The 19886-nt window shown below is 38.6% G+C and overlaps 1 protein-coding gene across 1 annotated transcript; it reads right to left on the bottom strand.

The window, feature by feature from the left end:
• Window positions 1-147: 147 nt before the first annotated feature.
• Window positions 148-12138, bottom strand: pgap4 (post-GPI attachment to proteins GalNAc transferase 4). Its single transcript, XM_059330506.1, is given in 4 exon segments — window positions 148-4292; window positions 7076-7180; window positions 7182-7504; window positions 12103-12138. Coding segments are annotated over 3 exon segments (1191 nt in total). The 5' UTR covers window positions 7425-7504; window positions 12103-12138; the 3' UTR covers window positions 148-3449.
• Between the last annotated feature and the right edge of the window lie 7748 nt (window positions 12139-19886).

The following is a 19886-nucleotide window of genomic DNA, read 5'->3' as shown; positions in this document are numbered from 1 at the left end:
ACTATTTAACATCCTGTTAATGTGCTTTTATTTATAATAATCACTTTAAATCATATTTTATGTTAAATCTCCTGAAAGTAACTGAAGCTGTCAGATAAATGTGGAGGAATAAAATATGAAGTTACATAAAATGGAAATACAAGGTAATCAGACTCAGAGACTTCAAACATAATTTATTGTGTTTTAACAGTAAAAACAGAAACATCAAATTATTAAACAAAATGATTCTGAAATATCAGTTTTAACCAAAATATTTTCCTCTGAAGTAGAAATGTTGATTCTGCTTTGGTCGTTTTTATTAGATTAGATTTCTAAAAAAAAATTAAATTCATCATCAAACAAAATTATGAAAAAAGATCAAAGCTGCAATATTTGATATACATGATCAAATTTCAAAATAAAAGTCAATCAAAAGTCAAACCATCAGGATTCATCCATCCATCCATCCATCCATCCATCCATTCTCGTCCACCTATCTGGGGACAATAAATGTCTGAATATGAGCTTATTTTAATTATTTATCTGAATATTTTATCATTTATCTATCTGAATATTTTGAGAATATATCTAAATATTTTTTTATCATTATCTGAATATAACAGAATTTATTTCAATATTTTCATGTTTATTAAGCTGCCAAGAATTTTCTCTGAATTATAGTTTAATTATAAAAATATTACTAATTAATCTGTTTTATAGTTTTGGTTTGTTTCTGATTTTCCAGCGTGTAAATAAAAGTGACATTCAAAATATTATTTTATATATATTTTAAGGTTATTCCTCCCAAACACAAGTAAATATCTACAAATATTTCATATTAATACTTATCAACGGTTGTATTTGGCGGTTTGGAGCTGAGCACCGGGGCTTTTTACTTCGGCAGCAACTTCCTGTAATTCATTAATTGTTTTTAAAGGCTAAGATAAATTTTAATGTCATTTCCTCTGAGCGGAATTAGGAAATATTATGAAAAAAAGTAAACATCAAAACGTTAAAGGCACATTCAGTGAAACAGAGACACTCGCATGGCTAACGAGAGCTAACGACAAGCTAACTATGAGCTAACAGGAAGCTAACTGTGAGCTGTTTTGCTAACAAGGAGCTAACTGTGAGCTAATGAGAAGCTAACTGTGAGCTAACTAGAAGCTAACAACAAGCTAACTGTGAGCTAACAAGAAGCTTACGACAAGCAAACAAGAAACTGTGAGCTAATGAGAAGCTAACTGTGAGCTAGCTAGAAGCTAACAACAAGCTAACTGTGAGCTAACAAGAAGCTAACGACAAGCAAACAAGAAACTGTGAGCTAATGAGAAGCTAACTGTGAGCTAGCTAGAAGCTAACTGTGAGCTAACAAGAAGCTAACTGTGAGCTAACGAAAAGCTAACTGTGAGCTAATGTTTAGTTAACAAGAAGCTAATGACAAGCTAACAAGAAACTAACTGTGAGCTAATGACAAGCTAGCTGTGAGTTAACAAGAAGCTAACTGTGAGCTAACGAGATGCTAACTGTGAGCTAACGAGAAGCTAACTTTGAACTAACAAGAAGCTAATGAGAAGCAAAAGTGTAAGCTAATGAGAAGCTATTGTTAGCAAATGTAAAAGCTAATATTAAGCCTAAAGCTGACGCTAAGGTGACAGTAAACCAATGTTGAGAAGAATATTCCAGAAACTTTACAGCTGATTTATAAATAATCTGGTGAATCTGTGGCTCGTTTAATAATAATAATAATCCATTTTATTTATAAGCGCCTTTCAAAACACCCAAGGTCACTTTACAAAAAAGCATAATATAATGAAGTGCTTCTATCTGAAAAACTTCTTGTTGGTTCTGTCGCTCTGATCGACTTCACTGTCACTTTATCATGTGAATGAGAATGAAAAGTTAAACAGCAGGCATCGAAGAGTTAACGGACTGATCACATGACTCAGTGATGTCATGAAGTTACATAAAAGAGTGAAAAAAAGGCCACAATATGAAAATCAGGATCTGATCTGATCGTTCTCAGCGGATCCTGTTTGTTCCTTAGAGACGGACTGAGAGTCTGTTTACAGCCTGAAGGTCTTTAGTTTATAAACTCTGAGCTTTAATTGCGTCAGCGTCTCCGTCCAGAACGAGCTTCACGTTGTAAAAGGTTGATTTGTTGTTTCAGCATCTGATTGTTTAAATGTTTTCCAGGCAGCAGGAGAATAAAAACCTCCCGCTGAACCTTAAAGTCAGCAAAAGTGATTATAAAGAAGATTTCCAGCATTAATGATACAAAGTGTGACTGAACACAGAGATACGGTGGCCCAGAGAAAACACATGCAAATACACAAAACACAATCAAACTGAGAAAACATCTTCATCAGTTTCACAACACAAGCGCAGCATTTAGAAAACGCTGCAAAGACCACAACACAACAGAAGTGCTTCCAGAGGACACTTAAAAGTGATGCACACGTCTGGACACGCTTGTGAAATGATCACGTTATTTCATGATAATGATATTCTCATGTTATAACGGGATATATAGCGTTAGCCCGCTAGCGTTAGCCTGCTAGCCCGTATCAATCACATCGCAGTTAAACAGTTGGTCAGTTAGTTGGTCTCTCTCAAGTTGGTCTCGGTCTTGCTAACCCGCTGACGATCGCCGGCTAGCACACTATCCATCACCGGCTAACATTAGTATGCTATCCATCCCCGGCTAAAGTTAGCATGCTATCCATCCCCGGCTAACATTAGCATGCTATCGATTGCCAGCTAACGTTGGCATGCTATGATCAGCCACTTACACTAGCACGATATCGATCGCCGGCTAAAGTGAGCATGCTATCGATCGCCAGCTAGCGTTAGCATGTAATCGATCGGCTAACATTAGCATGCTATGAGCAGCCGCTAACGTTGTAACATAAAAATATCATCACCTTGAAATAACAATCAACATATCATATAAACAACATATCAAGCGTGTCCAGACGTTTGCAATGATGAAAAACATCAAAGCTGCAGTATTTCATGATTAAATTTCATAATAAAAGTAAAAGGCAGAAACAAAAGTCAAACCATCCGGATCAATCAATCAATTAATTGGTTTTCAGTATAGAAATTAATGTTTCACAGCAAATAAACAGCAAACAAGAGACAATAAATGTCTGCTATCGATGGCCAGCTATGAAATTATCATTATCTTGAAATAACGTGATAATTTCAAGCCTGTCCAGACATGTGCATCACTTTATAGTGTCCTCTGGAAACACTTCTGTTGTGTTGTGGTCTTTGCAGCTTTTTCTAAATGCTGAGCTTGTGTCATCAAATTGGTGAAGATGTTTTCTCAATGTGGTTGTGTTTTGTGTATTTGCATATGTTTTCTTAGGGCCACCATACAGAGGATCAGAGAGAGAAAAACATGTCCCTCTTCAAACGTCAAAGCAGCAGATTTCACCAAACCGTCTCCAAAAGTCGCCCAGGTGTCAGAGCAGTTTGGGACGGGGGGGGTTGGCCCGGACAGAGGAGAACGCCCCGATGTGAGTGATGAGGTTGGGCTCCACACTGTGAGCCGTCTCCCCCGGGACCGTCCTCGCCATCTGGTACAGCACCATGTCTTTGGCGTTGCCCTTGACGCAGAACGAGCCGTCCAGGTACTCAGCCACACGGAGCGAGGCGTTGCCAGGGAAAAGCATGGCGGGCGTGCAGCACTCGGTGGCTGGGGAGACGGCGTACAGCTGCGGGGAAAGCCTCCGCACCTCCAGCAGGTAGTGGCGCCCCAGCAGCTCCGCCACCGCCATGAAGTAGAGCGTGAAGAAGAGCAGGTGGCCGGCGGACAGCGTGAAGGAGAAGGAGCAGGGGTTCCAGTACGGTACCGCAAGGAGGAGCGCCGTAGCCCCGACCAGCCCCAGCCCCGCCCACTCCAGGATGCGGTACGGCTCGGGGTTCCAATAGCGCTGCAGCCGCTCGGGGTGGTACAGCTTCACGTAGAGCGTTCGCCGGGCAAAGCGTCGCGACAGCAGGTCCTTCACCACCGCGAAGAAGTCGTCCAGCGGCAGAGCATCGTCTTCCAGCACCACCACGTTCCGGGGCCGGACCAGCTCCCAGCCCCGCCGGAGACAGAACACATAGTCCCTCTTCTCCCTCTCAAAGGTGTTGACGTGGTCACTCCGCTGCTCCCGAGCCGAACGCCGGATCACCCTGAAGTGTGTCTCCAGCATCGTGGCGTCCTGGTTCTCCTGCCGTCCGCTCTCCACGTCGCAGACTAGAACCTCCGCACACCGATGCTCGCCACAGCTGCCCAGCATGCCGCTCAGCTGCCGCATCACCTGGAGCAGGAAGAGGAGTAATTAATCATCACCCGCATCAAATTCAAAGCCTTGTCTCCTGTTTACAAGACAGCAACAGGAACAGCTCCTACATATCTGAACTCCTTTGTTCAGGTCCACAAACCCTCCCGCCCACTACGCTTTTCAAGTGAAAGACGTCTGGCTCCTCCGCCACTGAAGGGCCCTACGTCTCAAGCCAAACTCTCCTCCTCTGTAGTGCCCGGGTGGTGGAACAACCTTCCAAACTCCATATGATCTGCTGAATCCTTCTCAATTTTCAAAAAGAGGCTGAAAACCCAGGTCTTTACTGATCACCTACACACATTATCAACACACAGCACACACAAAAAATGCATTTGCGTCCCAAAAACACTTACATCCTAACAGGACACAACGTATTATATGCCACTTATTCTTGCTTATTCTTGTGTTGTTTCTTGACTTCATCCTTGCTTGTGTTGTATGATCTCTCATTTGTACATCACTTTGGATAAAAGTGTCTGCTAAATGACATTGTAGATTCAATAATCAATTAATGGTCGTTAAGAATTTGGTCGACCACTGGCTGTTTTTTTTTTGGGGGGGGGGGGGGGTAACGTTATATTTCTGTATTTATAACAATTTATTTTTCTCATTTCATTGAATGTTTGTAATGCAATGATCAATTAATGGTCGTTAAGAATTTGGTCGATCACATGGAATTTTTTTTTTTTTTTTTACTTTTTATTTAAGCATTTTAATCATTTTACAAACAAACATTTTTAAAGCATTTCCTGACATAGGACTTGTAATAAGAAGCTGATCGAACAGCTGATAAAAAATTATTCAACAAAAACATTTGGATTTGTGGCGAGGAGAAATGGGAATAATTAGTCGATGATCGATTAATGGTCGTTAGGAATTCCATTGATCAGGTGGAATTTTTAATTGATCTGTGTATTAAACAGCAAACAAGAGACTACAGATGTCTGAATATGATCTTATTTTAATTATTGATCTGAATATTTCAGTTTATCTTAATATTTTATAATATTTCTTTTTTTATCATTATCTTTTTTTAATTTTTATCTTTGACTGCATGTCAGTATCACTGAACTGAAACACGCTGAGCGTTCAGTTCTGTGGCCGTACGCCAATAAACCAATGAGCTGAGAATAAAGTTGGATAAAGCTACAGTTTACAAACTGAAAGTTGTAATAACAATTATAAAACACACAGAATTACAAGAGTAACTATCTTACTGTATCAAACCTTGCTAGCATGAATTACTGAGTTTAATTTTATCCAAAACTTATTTAAACACAAAACACATTTAAATATGAAGATTACTGTGAAAACGGGGGCTAAAGCATAAAACATTGAATTCCTTGGTGTTATCTTTACAGTTTAATCTCACTGAGTTAGTTTTACAGTCGACAGGAAGTCTCTTTGTATTCTTTCAAAATAAAAGTGTCCGTTATCAAAACAGGCTTTTGCACAGTACTCTATATATATATCTTTTATTCTTCCCATATATGCATAGCAAATAACTGAGTAATTGATCTTTAATGTTGTAGATGTTCGAGTTGGCAGGATTAAGGATTTAATCAAATCAATTAATTTTCAGTTTAGAAATGAATGTTCCACAGCAAATAAACAGCAAACAAGAGACAATACATTTCTGAATATGAGCTTATTTTAATTATTGATCTGAATATTTGATCATTTATCTGAATATTAAAAGAATATGTCTAAATATTTTTGTTATCATTATCTAAATATTTAAGAATTAATCTGAATATTTTATATTTCTTATATATATATATATATATATACATTTATTTGAATATTTGCACCCAAAAATATAAAATATCAACTGCTTTTCACTTATAATTTTTTATATATAACTTAATGACAAAGGAGTCTTCCCATGTATGCATGCAGCGATTAATGGATTAATTGATCGTTAACGTTATACAGGTCCATCTCAATGCATTAGAATATAATAGAAAAGTTTATTTAGGTCAGAAATTCAATTCAAAAAGTAAATAATAGATGATTAATGTATGATTAACTAAATGAAAGTTGATAGAACTGATAAATATAATTATTAAATTAAACACATTATAATTAAATAGGACATACATGAATGTCATGAATTCATTTCTAAATGTTCCTTTTCTTTATTCTTCCTTATATATTTTTTTACTGTAAAATAGTCAACTTTTCATGTCAAAAAACAGAAACCCTTTTTCAGCTTTGTGAGGGGGCATTTTGTGGCGTCTTCTCTTCTTTTTTTTTCCAACACAAACCACTGCACAAACCAGAGCAGCTGGAGCCAAAAGCTGCTTCTCCTCCATTTGTAAGTTTTTACTAAGAGCATGATGGGAAAAAATTGCATGGTAGGAAAAAAATGGTAAAAGAATCTAGTTGTAGTCTTGTAAATAGTTACCCTGCAAGATTCTCAGTCTGTCTAAAATCTCAGTCTGAGACTAGGCTGGGACTAAAAACACTAAACACTTGTCTTAAGGTGTGAGCAGGTGTGAGCCTATAGTTTTCCGAGAGTCTTTTCCAAATCTTTTTAAAGTCTTCTGATGTATAGGTAGTATAAATGAAGACCTAAAATTCAGTGTCTCAAAAAATGTGAAATATTACAAAAGACCAATTTCAAAAAGTATGTTTTATATGGAAATATGGTTGACTTGAACTATATATATACATACTACTGGAAATGGACTTTTCATGATTTTCTAATGTATTGCTATGATCCTGTATATGTTCGAGTCGGCAGGTTTCTCCCTCACCTGAAGCAGGTAGTGGTAGTCCCGCCCCTGGTTCCGCCTGGCCGTCACCACGGTAACCAGCAGCTCAGGATGCTGGGCAAGGTCGTTGAAGCGGGGGGGGCGGCAGCGCAGCGGTGGAGGCGCTCTGCCAGAAGCGCAGGGCGTCCTGGCCGCGGTCCAGGCTGGCCCGCAGCTCCGCCTCGCTCATGGAGTCCAGGTAGATGGAGCGCAGGAAGAAGTATGAGTGCAGCAGGCGGTGGCAGCCCAGCGGCAGCAGCACGCAGAACGTCACAACGCACACCACCAGTACCTGGGCCACGCTGCTGGACCAGCGCAGGGACTGACTGAAGAACGCTCTCCACCGAGGCATCGGGGACACACAGACGGCCCAGCATGCACTCTGCTTCAGACCTGACGGTGAAGGCTTGGGCTTGTCCTTCTCTCTGGTGTCTGTGGAAGAGACGACAGCACGGTTTGTTTCTCAGCCTTAAAGATCCATAATTATAAGATCAGATTAGGCCTGTCACCAGTGGTGGAAGAAGTGTTCAGATACCGTATTTAACCCTACAAAGACTGAACCATGAAATAATTGCCAGAAAATTATATATTTTTTAAACTGAAGTGTTTACTGAACCTGCTGACAAATAAATATCAGAAAATAAATATCAGTTTGCATAAATGAATTCTAATTTGTATCATATTTGATACATCGGGTCTTTTTGTGCAATTTGTACAAAAACACATAAAACCTAAAATATTTTTAGCCAATTAAAACTTTGACTTTCCTTTTAACATTTTCCTCAAACATACAAAAAAAGTTTTTCCATATAACATCATACATCTGCTGATATGAAGTTTTCATGCAGCAATGCCATCCACCAGTGGAACCTACATTTTTGCTACATCTGGTATTTTGTGCAATTTGTATCATACACTTGAATATGATACACTTTATATGGTTAAGTAAAAGTACTAGTACTAATACTGTTAAATTACTCCACTACAGTGAAAGTCCTGCATTCAAATCTTACTGAAGTAAAAGTACAAAATCAGCATCAAAATGTACTTAAAGTATCAAAAGTAGAGGTATTTGTTATGAAGAATGTCCCCTCTCAAATATTTTAAATATATTATTACATTATTTGTAATGTTGCATTTATGCAAGCAGCGTTTTAATTTTGTAAAGATAGGGCTCATTTTAACTACTTAATATGCTGTTATGAGGTTTAATTGAAAAAGAAAAATCACAAATGTTTCTTTGTAAAATTTTGACCTGAAAAGTAACAGTACTGGAGTAAATGTACTTAGTTACTTTCCGCAACTGCCTGTCATGATAATGACTATATCGACTTATCGTTCCACATATAAAAATGGATGTGATCGTTTTTTTCCTGGACTCAATATATTGTTGTTTACATGCGTGACTTTTTGTGCTGTTTTGTGTTTTAAGTAAAACTGCAAATGTGGAAAAAAAATGATATTTCCCAAGCAGCCATTCCAGCTGTTTATATGTTATTTTAATAATAAAATAATATAATACATAATGATAATCTCAGTGCAGTTTTTTGTTAACGGAGCCTGAAAGTCTATTTTATTTGTTTTGGTTGTGATTTATTTATTTATGTTTTATTTATCTAGGATATTTTAACATTTCTTTTCCACATTTCAATTCCAATGTTTAATATTCTTGAGATTTAAAAATGAATTGCTGTGGTAAAGGATGTACTTATTATGCTCTAATATCGTTATAAAACTAAACCAATATCGATACAACGATCCTTTCGTTTATCGTCATAGTTTCTGTCATGTTTCAGTCCTAAAAATGTGTTATCGTGACAGGTCTAGATAAGATAGAATTTTATTAATCCCGAAGGAAATTCTGGTTCCAGATTGCTCCAAGTTACAAACACAACCACAATATAGGATAATATAAGAAAAACAATGAGCAAAATAGGTAACAATAACAATATATGATATAAATATAACAATATAAATTAATAAATATAGTGTCAGAGGAGTAAAGTGGGTGGAGTGCAGATGACATGGCAGGATGTAATAAATTCAGATATATTGCGCATGATAATGACCATAATATAGTCCGTGGTGTTGAAAAATCAGTTAATTATTAATAATTATAACATCAGAGAGAGTTCAGATCAACACAGTTTCCTCACTGATTGACGAGAATTACTTTAAAGCTGATATGTATTCAGTCTGAGGTTACACATACAATATCATATATTATATATATATATATATATATATATATATAATATAATAATAATAATAAAAATAATAATGATGATAATGATAATGATAATAATAATAATAATAATAATAATAATAATAATAATAATAATAATAATAACAACAGGAAATCTATCAGATTCCTGATGTCAGATGTTGGAAAGTTTTGGGACTGAAATGATCAACAGATCATCGTTAGTCCATCAAACAGTGATCCAGCACTAGTGTGAGCAGCGTTCAGACTCTGTTCTGCTCCGTGTTAACTGAGAGGATCTGCTGCCCTGCAGTGAGATCTTTATTTTTTTAATTACAGGAAGTTGTTTCATGAGGGCAGACATGGTTGGGGAAACTGAGATATGAAAACAAACCTGTCGGGCTGGATTCTCTGATAATTTCTCTGATGTAATCAAACAGAAAACTTTCCATTTGGCAATTAAAAATGTTCCACTGCAACGAAATTCAATTTGTGATTGAACAAAAACATGTTAAAACGTTTAGATTCAAAAAACAAACTTGTGGATTAGCATGAATACATTTTTAATGACTAAGTAGTTTGATTTGTAATGAAACATTATTTATTGCAGTGTGACAGGTTTTACTCTCAAAGCTTTTCTGTTTGTTTGCATCATGAAGACGAAGAGTGTTCCCACCAAGACTCTCAGCGGCATGGAGCGTGCATCAAGCAGTGTGCGGCATGCAGCGTGCATCATGGGAGCAAGGCGTGAAATGTGCAGCGAGTGGCGGCTAGCGAGAGGCGGCTAGCGAGCGGCGTACGATGTGCAGCGCGTGGCGTACGATGTGCAGCGAGCGGCGTACGATGTGCAGCGAGCGGCGTATGATGTGCAGCGAGTAGCCACCAGTGAGCGGCGTACGATGTGCAGCGAGTAGCGACTTGCGAGCGGCGTACGATGTGCAGCGACTAGCGAGCGGCGTACGATGTGCAGCGAGCGGCGTACGATGTGCAGCGAGTAGCGACTAGCGAGCGGCGTACGATGTGCAGCGAGCGGCGTACGATGTTCAGGCTGCCCCCTGCAGTACAGACAGTGAAGCACATATTTGAATGAAACCTGTCGTTAATTCTGATTGGTGACTTTGTCTCAGAGAATGATGATGACAGTGGTGGGCCGTCAGGGACAGCAAGGCCTTCTCTGCTGGCCTAACATAACCAGAAATCATGATCATAATTATGATAAAGGTTAATTTTAATTTTAATTTTCTTTCCCTAAATATCTAAAAGTATTCATATTCTCTTCATGTCATATTATGCTCATTCCAGTGCTGTTGTTTTTAGGATAGAGTTTTTATCCAATCAGAATTCAGCTATCTTATGTTGCCAGGCTGTATGAAATCTGCCCGGGCCTTCAGAATCAACAATGCGGGCGTCTGTGCACTGTAAGTGAACGGGCAAATACAGTTGATAGATAGTTGCGATAGCCAATCAGATCACGAGTTGTGTCAGTAAGGCCCTCTAGCTGGCCTCACGTTGAACGTGACATTTACGCGTCCTGTGATGGGATATGGATACTTACTAGTTTGAGCCACGGCAGTGCTATGCGGACCAACAGAGTCACACCCGGGACTGTTAACGGTATGTAAATAATCTGGCGCATTGGCGCAGCTGTGTGGTTGTACTCAAAGCAACAGGTCACAGAAAGTCGTGATACGTCACGTTTTGACATGAAAAAGTTTTTTCACAAAGAGACTTGTTTATTGTGTCGCTGTCGCCAAAGTATGGCCGTCTAGTTAGTGTCTTTCTGATATTAAACTGCGATTTTGCAATGTATTGTACAATCTTGTTAAAGCTTGCATATTCTTTGTGGACTCATTTAATAAAACTTTTTGGAAAGATAATTTTAAAGACCCTTTAATTTTTAAGTTTTGACAGTAGCATACCAAATATGTTTTAATTGCTGATGCGCCGGATAATAGCCCATTTTGTACACAACTGAGGTGATGCAATGCCTAGTGCTTAAGTGTGTTTCTAACTACTCTCCAGTCCTGGTGTTATAAATGCAGGCATAATGAAAGGTATTTATTGACTAAGTTGGACATCACTGAAGGCCTAAGTGTGAAGTGCACCGCCCGCCACTGGATGATGATGATGATGATGATGATCAGCTGAATCAGATCATTTAGACATCTCTACCGTCAAACTGTTTCCTTATTGTTTTTATAGTTTTTTGCCGCCAGTCTGAACACAACTGCCTGTGACGTCGACTCCAAACTGCTCTACAGATCACCTGAGCTGGTCCATGCAGCCCCGCTCTCCCCTACAGCTGCAGCTCAGAGGAACATTCATCCACCGGAGCTGTCTCAACAAATTAAACTGGGCTGGCTGGCCACACACACACACACACACACACACACACACACACACACACACACACACACACACCGCAGTGTTTGTGAAAACGCGCTGCTTCCTGTCCGTTGACTGGTTGAGTGTCCAGGTGATCTGTTAGTGATCTGTTAGTGTCCAGGTGATCTGTTAGTGATCTGTTAGTGTCCAGGTGATCTGTTAGTGATCTGTTAGTGTCCATGTGATCTGTTAGCGGTCTGTTAGTGTCGTGATCTGTTTATCACCTGGCGGCTGCTCGCTCTTAATGTGACACTTTGTATCGCAGCGTTTCCGGTACAGTATGTCCGCACTCGGCCAGAACCAAAGATCACCGTTTCACCGGAGAAAGTCCTGTCAGCTGCCCGGTTAGCTGCCCTGCTAACGGACCGTCCGGTGGAAACCAAGCCCCGCGGAGAGTTTGACGGAGATAGAAACAGAGGAAGAAGAAGACGAAGAGACTCACCAGCTGCTTCACACCGCTGCCATGGCCCGTCACTACGGTAATAGAGCCGCAGCTCGACCGTAATGCTCAGACTACAGGCGCAGAGCCATGCAGCGGTTCACCCAGCCGGGGGCAGCACAGACCTCACAGAGCCACATCTCTTCTTATGTATAAACAGAGGTGGAAGAAGTATTTAGATCCCTTACTTCAGTAAAAGTACTAATACCACACTGTGAAATTACTCCACTACAAGTAAAAGTCCTGCATTCAAAACTTACTGAAGTAAACGTACAAAGTATCAGCATCAAAAGTATTCTTGAACCATCAAAAACATTTAAAACCTAACATTTTTAACCTATTAAGACTTTGACTTTCCTTTTAACATTTTCCTCAAACATACAATTTTTTTTCTCCATATAACACAACATCAAACATCTGCTGATATGAAGTTTTCATGCAGCAATGACGGATCCACCAGTGGATGGTTATTTCACACACCCAGAATAAAGAGATTTATTTTATATATATATTTATAAATGGATCTAAAGGATGTGGAAATAACTCCAACATGATGTTGATGTGGAAACAGTCTGAATTGATGCTTTGTCAGGTCTGTCTGCAAGAAAACTGCTGTTAAAACTATGGTTTTCTGAAAGAAGTCAGGTGCAGCAGAACAATGCTGACTGCTGCTAATTAGGGCCACGGGGCAATCGCACCAAACACTGGTCCCATACAGCAATAGCTTGTCGTGTAATTTACTGGTCCAAGTTGTAGGTCAAATAGCTCATAAATTAGTTTTTAAAGGAGTCCAATTGGAAAAAATTACTTCTCTATCTTTAACAATTATTCAAAAGCCCAGTTGGAAAACAGCTCAAAAAAACTCTCTAACAGGTCTCAAAAATCTTCAAGCAGGAGTCCAATATGTTGCGACAACACTTTATTATCGATAAAAAGTGGAGAGAACAAATATAATACACACAAGGTGCAGTCCATAAGCTCTCTGACTCGAAATGACACTTACATGAGGTTTTATAGAGAAATCACACACATCTGTCCATCCCATCATTAATATTTATTATGACCTTTCCTCCAATAAAATTTGTTAATTCTTTAGATTTCTCCTCCTAGGGGCTGCTCCAAATCCGCCCCCCCTAGGTGCAGGTGGCATTACCTCATCCCCTGGCAGAGAGACATCAATATGTTTAGGGGTTGAAAATATTATCATGATTTAAAATCATTCATTGGTTCCCATAGGGCCTTTCTATGCTTTATTTACTATGATTTAAAATTATCCGTTAGTTCCCACAGAGTTTTTCTATGTTCTTATTTCTTACTCATCTCTGTCTGTCATACACAGCTTTTTCTATTTTTCATTTCTTACTCAGAGTCTTTCTTATTTAGCCCTAGTTAATGCTGCTTCTTGCCCAGCTGGGTAACCTTGCTTCTTATCAGCTTCTCTAGGACCAGCACTTAAATGAACATCTCTGGCGAAAGATCACAGGTGTTTTTCTGGCACAAACTTAACATTCTTATCCAGGCCTTATTTTACTTCTCCTCTCTTCCAGTACTTCTCCACCTTTCAGTTAAATCTCTGCAGCATATTGATTATACATATAACATCATATAGATCACTCAGGGTTACATTATTTAATCACACTTTGTCATACAAATAGCTACATAGTCCCTCTAGAGACCCTCATAAAGAGATACTAGCTTAACTCTCACCACATTATTTACTCTACAAGCTGAATAGCGGAATAAGAATTTTTTATTCTATTTTAGGAGAAATTCTGAGATTATAATGGGTGTGTATTGCATGGAATGTTCGTGTCACAGAGTGTGACATCATCGCAAGACTGTAGAGGGAAAAAAAATGTCAAAAAATAAATTTGAAAACTTCGCTCCAGGCCGCAAATCCCATCTGTATGAAGCCAAACTAAAGAGATTTATCTGTGATTTAATGAGAATAAATGGATCTCAAGGATGCAGAAATAACTACGCATGATGCTGATGTGGAAACTGTGAACTGATGCTTTGTCAGGTCTGAAGAACACAAGAACACTGCTGTTAAAATGATGGTTTTCTGAACGGAGTCTGGTGCAGCAGAATCTCAACACTGACACGAAAAACATTTCTTTCACTACTTGAGACAAAATTGCAACTCTCAAATTTGACTGTCATCACAGACTACAGAGACTGACACACACCAGGACCAGAACCAGGACAGACTGATCCTCCTCAGGATGTTGGTGTGGCTGAGAGGACCTGTGTCTGTGTCCAGCTGCTGTCAATGTGTGAAACAAACATGATAATAATGATGCTGCTGCAGGTGACAGAACAGCAGAGGATGGAGACGGAGACAGAGACGTAGGAGTCTGCTGCAGCTCCGGTTGCGTGTGAAGCTTCGCGCCGAGCCAGAAACACACTGATACATATTTTACACTCTTTATTGTTTATTTGGCTCCCTGTTGCCATGACGACCGGGCGCCTGAGTAGCTGCAGCAGACCAGCTTCTCTTTTATTAGTTTATAAAACTGTTTTTACTGTCCTTCACACAGAAATGTCCAAAGCCAATAAAAAGCATGAACACACAAACACACAAGGACAAAAATACCTGTGGTGCCTGTGAGGACCTGTGGTCCCTGTGAGGACCTGTGGTCTCTGTGAGGACCTGTGGTCCCTGTGAGGACCTGTGGTCCCCGTGAGGACCTGTGGTCTCTGTGAGGACCTGTGGTCCCTGTGAGGACCTGTGGTCCCTGGAAGGACCTGTGGTCTCTGTGAGGACCCTGTCTGAAAGCAGCAGGATCAGGTGACGGACAGGAAACCGGATCCAGCCACTCGATTATCTGAGGTGTTTGTCCGACAGCTCACTGGTGTTTCCATGGATGTTGTTTACAGACAGACAGCTGCTGCCACCTGTCTGTCTGTCTGTCTGTCTGTCTCTCTCTCTCTCTCTCTTTCTCTCTCTCTCTCTCTCTCTCTCTCTCTGGTTTTTGATGGCATAGAAAGCCCTTCTTCTGTTGTCTCTGAGATCATTAACAGCCAGGTTGAAGTTTCCTGTGGAGGTCATTTTTAGTCCCAAATATGTTAAAGTGTGTGTTCTATGTGCGTAGAGCCCAGTGAGAACCTGTACTGGTTTCTCTGACACTTGGCTTGTTTTTGGAATATCATAAATATTCTCCAGATTGATTGTCAGGGCCCAGGTCTGACTCCAGGTTTGCTGTTGTAATGCCTCTTTAGATGGGGCTAGCAGTATTAGATCAACTGCAAAAAGTAGACATTTAATGTGTGTGTCAGAGAGGGTGAGACCAGGGATATCTGACTGTTCATCAATAAAAATGTTAAACAGAGTGGGACTGAGACTGCATCCCTGTTTCACTCCTCTATTCTGGGGGAGAAATTTGTTTCCCTATTGCAAATTTTCACAGCACATTTATTTTTTGTATACATGGCTTTAATAATATCATAGGTTTTCCCCTCTACACTTTTTTAATTAATTTCAGGAACAGGCTGTTGCTCTGTTTAAACAGTCTCTCCTGTCCTCTCCTCTCTGCTCTGTGTTGTTGGAATAATCTGTGATTCTGTCTCTGTTAACATAAGTTTCTATCTATGCCTGCCTAATTCACTGTCTGTGTGTGTGTGTGTGTGTGTGTGTGTGTGCCCTCTCTGTGCATGCAAGATGCTTTGATATAATGATCATGTGCTGATATTGTTTTTAAACTATGATTAAACTAAATACATTTACTGCAGCTGCTTAAAGTTCCTCTGCCCTATTTAGAGTAAGATTCTATAATCACACAAAAAAATATTTTATGTTTCATTGTTTTGTTGCAAAAATCTGTGTCTCCAGTAATATCTCTGCAAGTCCTATCAAGGCAGGAGTTTGTTTGAAAGTTTTGTTAACAGGTCAGGTCACAGATATGATGTGCTGAGCAGAAGCCTTAACTGTCTTCTCTGCTTGGTGACATGACGTGTCCACGTATTTAATAAACTGACAAATCAACGGATTGAAAGGAGGCACTTCTGGAGAGTTCTACCTACATTCTTATTAAACCTCTGTTCGGATATAAAAAGGGTTCAGGGAAAGTAGACTGCGTCCAGACCTCATGATCTGACCAGCCTAATGTGATGTCAGGGACGTGTGGATTGAACCCAGAGACTCTTTAAACTGCACATTTCTTGACGTATTGTAATAAAATGAAGTTAAACTGAGAACTCGGACGTCTCCTGCTCATCCTGTCCCCATCAAACGATCGGCGCAGAGAAATAGGTGAGACTTTTGTGTTGGAGTCAGATAATTTAATTTTAAAGGTTTCCTCAATGCATTTCTCAACAGTGTAAACAGCCTCTCCTGTCCTCTCCTCTCTGCTCTGTGTGAAAAGAAAAGTTGAAATTAGTAAATAAATATCATGGGACATAATTCGATTTTTTTAAATAGTTTTATTTAATTGTTTAAAGGTCTTGAAAGTTAAATGACAGTGAATTCTGTGTAGAAGTACTGAAAATAAACATCATACTGCTGAAGGTAAAGTTAAAGAAACTTTCCAAAAAAATTTCAAAACACTTCCCGTCAAATTGAAGGAAAAACAACTACTTATTTTACATCTTTATATAGGCTATTTTTCCTGTATTTTATCTATATTTTTAAATTAATTATCAGTTAAATGTTTTTTTTTACTGTTATTTCATGGTGTCTGGAGACTTGTTGCTGTTGTTTTACAGCAGTCGTCATGAATCCCTTCATGAGAATATTTATATATGTTTATTTATTTCAATATAATAAATACATTAGTTGACCAATCACAGCTTTATGTGAAGGACGTGTGTTCCGTGATTGGCTGCTGATATTTATAGTGATAGAACTGCAGAGTGACGTCCGAGCTACAACACACACAGAAAACACCATCACTGAGTTGTTGTTGTTGTTGTTGTTGTCATGGTGCTCACTCAGTGTCGGTCAGCAACTCCGGTGTGTGTGTGTGTGTGTGTGTGTGTGTGTGTGCGGGGCCCGGGCGTGTCTCCGGATTCCGGTTTTTCCGGTCGGCTCCTCCCGGTTTAAGCTGCAGCAGCTGTGAGTCCCGCTGCAGTCCTGAGTCCGGCAGCAGCAGGATGGCCTCCAATACCGCCACCATGGGGAACCTGCCCAGCGGGGTCGGGATCTGCACCACCATCCCGGACATACTCTATCTGCCCGAGCTGGTGAGAAACACTGTGTGTGTGTGTGTGTGTGTGTGTGTGTGTGTGTGTATGTGCCACCTTTACGCAGCTTTTACGCACAGATGAAAACATCATGGGGGTTTTTTTCTTGTGTCTTTTTTTTATTTATTTTTTATTCACAATGACAATTTACAATATTCACACAAAAACAGACAAACATCAATACCAAAAGAGAAATCCAGAGTAAACGCAGGGTAAGAAGAAGAAACAAAAACAAAAAAAAACATGATGTATAATTCATCAATCATTATAGTATTTGTCCAAAACAGAGTCAGTTTTCAGAGCCTTCTTGCTCTTCAGTACCTTAATAGAAGAGCAATTGCTCCAGTTCCTGTAGAAAGTGAACAGGTTGTTTGGAGTCAGTTCATTTCTTCTTGTGTATGTGAAACTTTCCGAAAAACAGCAGCTGTACAAAAAAGAAAATCATGTCCTTTTCTCACTGATTTTCTTCTAAACAAATAATAATGTGTTTTTCCTTAAAGTGGATTGCTTGTCCAGTTTTCCTGTTGACAAAATTTTGCACATCCTCCAGAATATAGGATAGGATATGCAGTCATAAAACACATGGTAAATTGTTTCCTCCTCTAAACCAGAAAACACAAGAATACTCAGTGTCAAGCTAAAATCTCTCTAAGGTTTTCTATGTGAAGAGTCCGACAGAACACTGTGAAAGTAAACACGTATTCGTGAGAAACTTTTAAACTAAATGTAAACATTATGTTTCCATGGACTGTATATGAGTAATGTGGTTTGTGGACACTATTTTTCAAATCATTTTTGAGTCCGTAGAAATAAGATAAAAATCCACCATAAACCTAAATTGTAAAGTTCAAATCTCAACAGAAAATGTTCTCTTGACTCTTCAGTGCAAAATAGAAATATTAGAAAATAAGAAAAAAAGAATACTTGAAATGTAACTAACAACATTTATCGAGTATTGTCTTTCACTTTCCATTTATGTAACTTCATATTTCTACTTCATTACATTTAGCTGCTTCAGTTACTTATCAAGATTTAACATAAATAACGTGATGAAACATTTATATATATTAAAGCACATAAAGTTTAGTCAGTAGTTAAAATGAGCCGTTACCTTGACGATAATATGTAAAATATATAAATATAATATTTGAAATAATGCAACAATGTTTATATAATATATTAAACAATCTGAGTACTTTTACTCTAGTTACTTTTTGCAACATGTTGTACTTTAACTTCAGTAAGTTGTCAATGATTTGACGTCAACAAGTAGGAATGTTGTTGTTATCACCATAAGCCAACTTTGTCATAGACTCATATGGGTGTTCTGGAGCAGGATGAGTCAAACACAGCAGACGAGATGAGGAATGAAAACACAAGCTGATGACAAAAGATAGAAACGCTTTTATTGTGCAGGTTTAACGTCACACACACACACACACACACACATGAATAATGCAGCTGTCAGTGAAGCGTCTCTGTACTGACGCTTCTGTAGATCAGATATAACTCAGTAAAGCTCCTTGCTCCTGTTTTACATCTTCTCTATCAATTATACTCAATATTTTCTCTGAAACTGTTAAAATTACCTGACCTGATTAACTGACCAGTTTTACTCCCAATCATGATTTATATATTTTATTCATAAAACATAACATATTTATTTAAAATAAAACACGTTGGATCTAATAAATCAACAAAATAATAGAATACCTTTGAAACAGATCAATCAGTGCAGATTTAATGAGTTCACACCTCATTTGATATCTAAACAAAATATGAAAAAAACTTGTAATGCAACAAACATGAAATTATGATATATATTATATTTTTATATATTGTATTATTATAATTCCTGAGCGATGAGCGGCAGCAGCTGACGTGTGAGTTCTAGATGTGTCTGTGTGAAAGATGTTCAGAGATATGAACATAAAGAGTCTGAGGGAGATAAGACGAGGCGTCACACAGATCACTCATTAGATATGATCTGTTATTGGATATGATCTGTCAGAGGTGACTGAGAACATTAACTCACTGTGGAGCTGATTTAAAGTTTACTACACTACATTTAACTGACAGCTTAAGTTACTTTTCAGGTGGAGATTCACCATAAAAACACGATAATAATGACTGTTAGTGCTCATTTGAGTGAATATATATCAGAGCTCAGTCAATGCAGGTTCTTTTTATACATATTTAGTGTTTAACACAACAGCTGTCCTATATTAACAGCATTAGTAAGTTTCTGTAATGTTCATACAGCTGTATGTAAAAGCTGTTTAACACAAATTATATTTTTGATGATAAAATATAGTTATTATTATTATTGTTATCCATGAATTTTCTAAATAACATTTTTTTTGCAAAAAAATGTAAAAATAGTGAAGTACATTATTATTTCTTGACTAGGAGTCAAATTATAGTTATTTACTTACATCATGCCTCTTGGATGGATGGATGGATGGATGGATGGATGGATGGATAATGGATGGATGGATGGATGAATGATAGATGGATGGATGGATGGATGGATGGATGGATGGATGGATGGATGGATGGATGGATGGATGGATGGATGGATACTTGCATTCCTGAAGAGAAAAACT

This window comes from Centropristis striata, chromosome 1 (genome assembly GCF_030273125.1).
Source record: "Centropristis striata isolate RG_2023a ecotype Rhode Island chromosome 1, C.striata_1.0, whole genome shotgun sequence".
Taxonomy (NCBI): domain Eukaryota; kingdom Metazoa; phylum Chordata; class Actinopteri; order Perciformes; family Serranidae; genus Centropristis; species Centropristis striata.
Note: the sequence above shows the minus strand (reverse complement) of the source record. Positions and strands in the feature narration are given on the sequence as shown.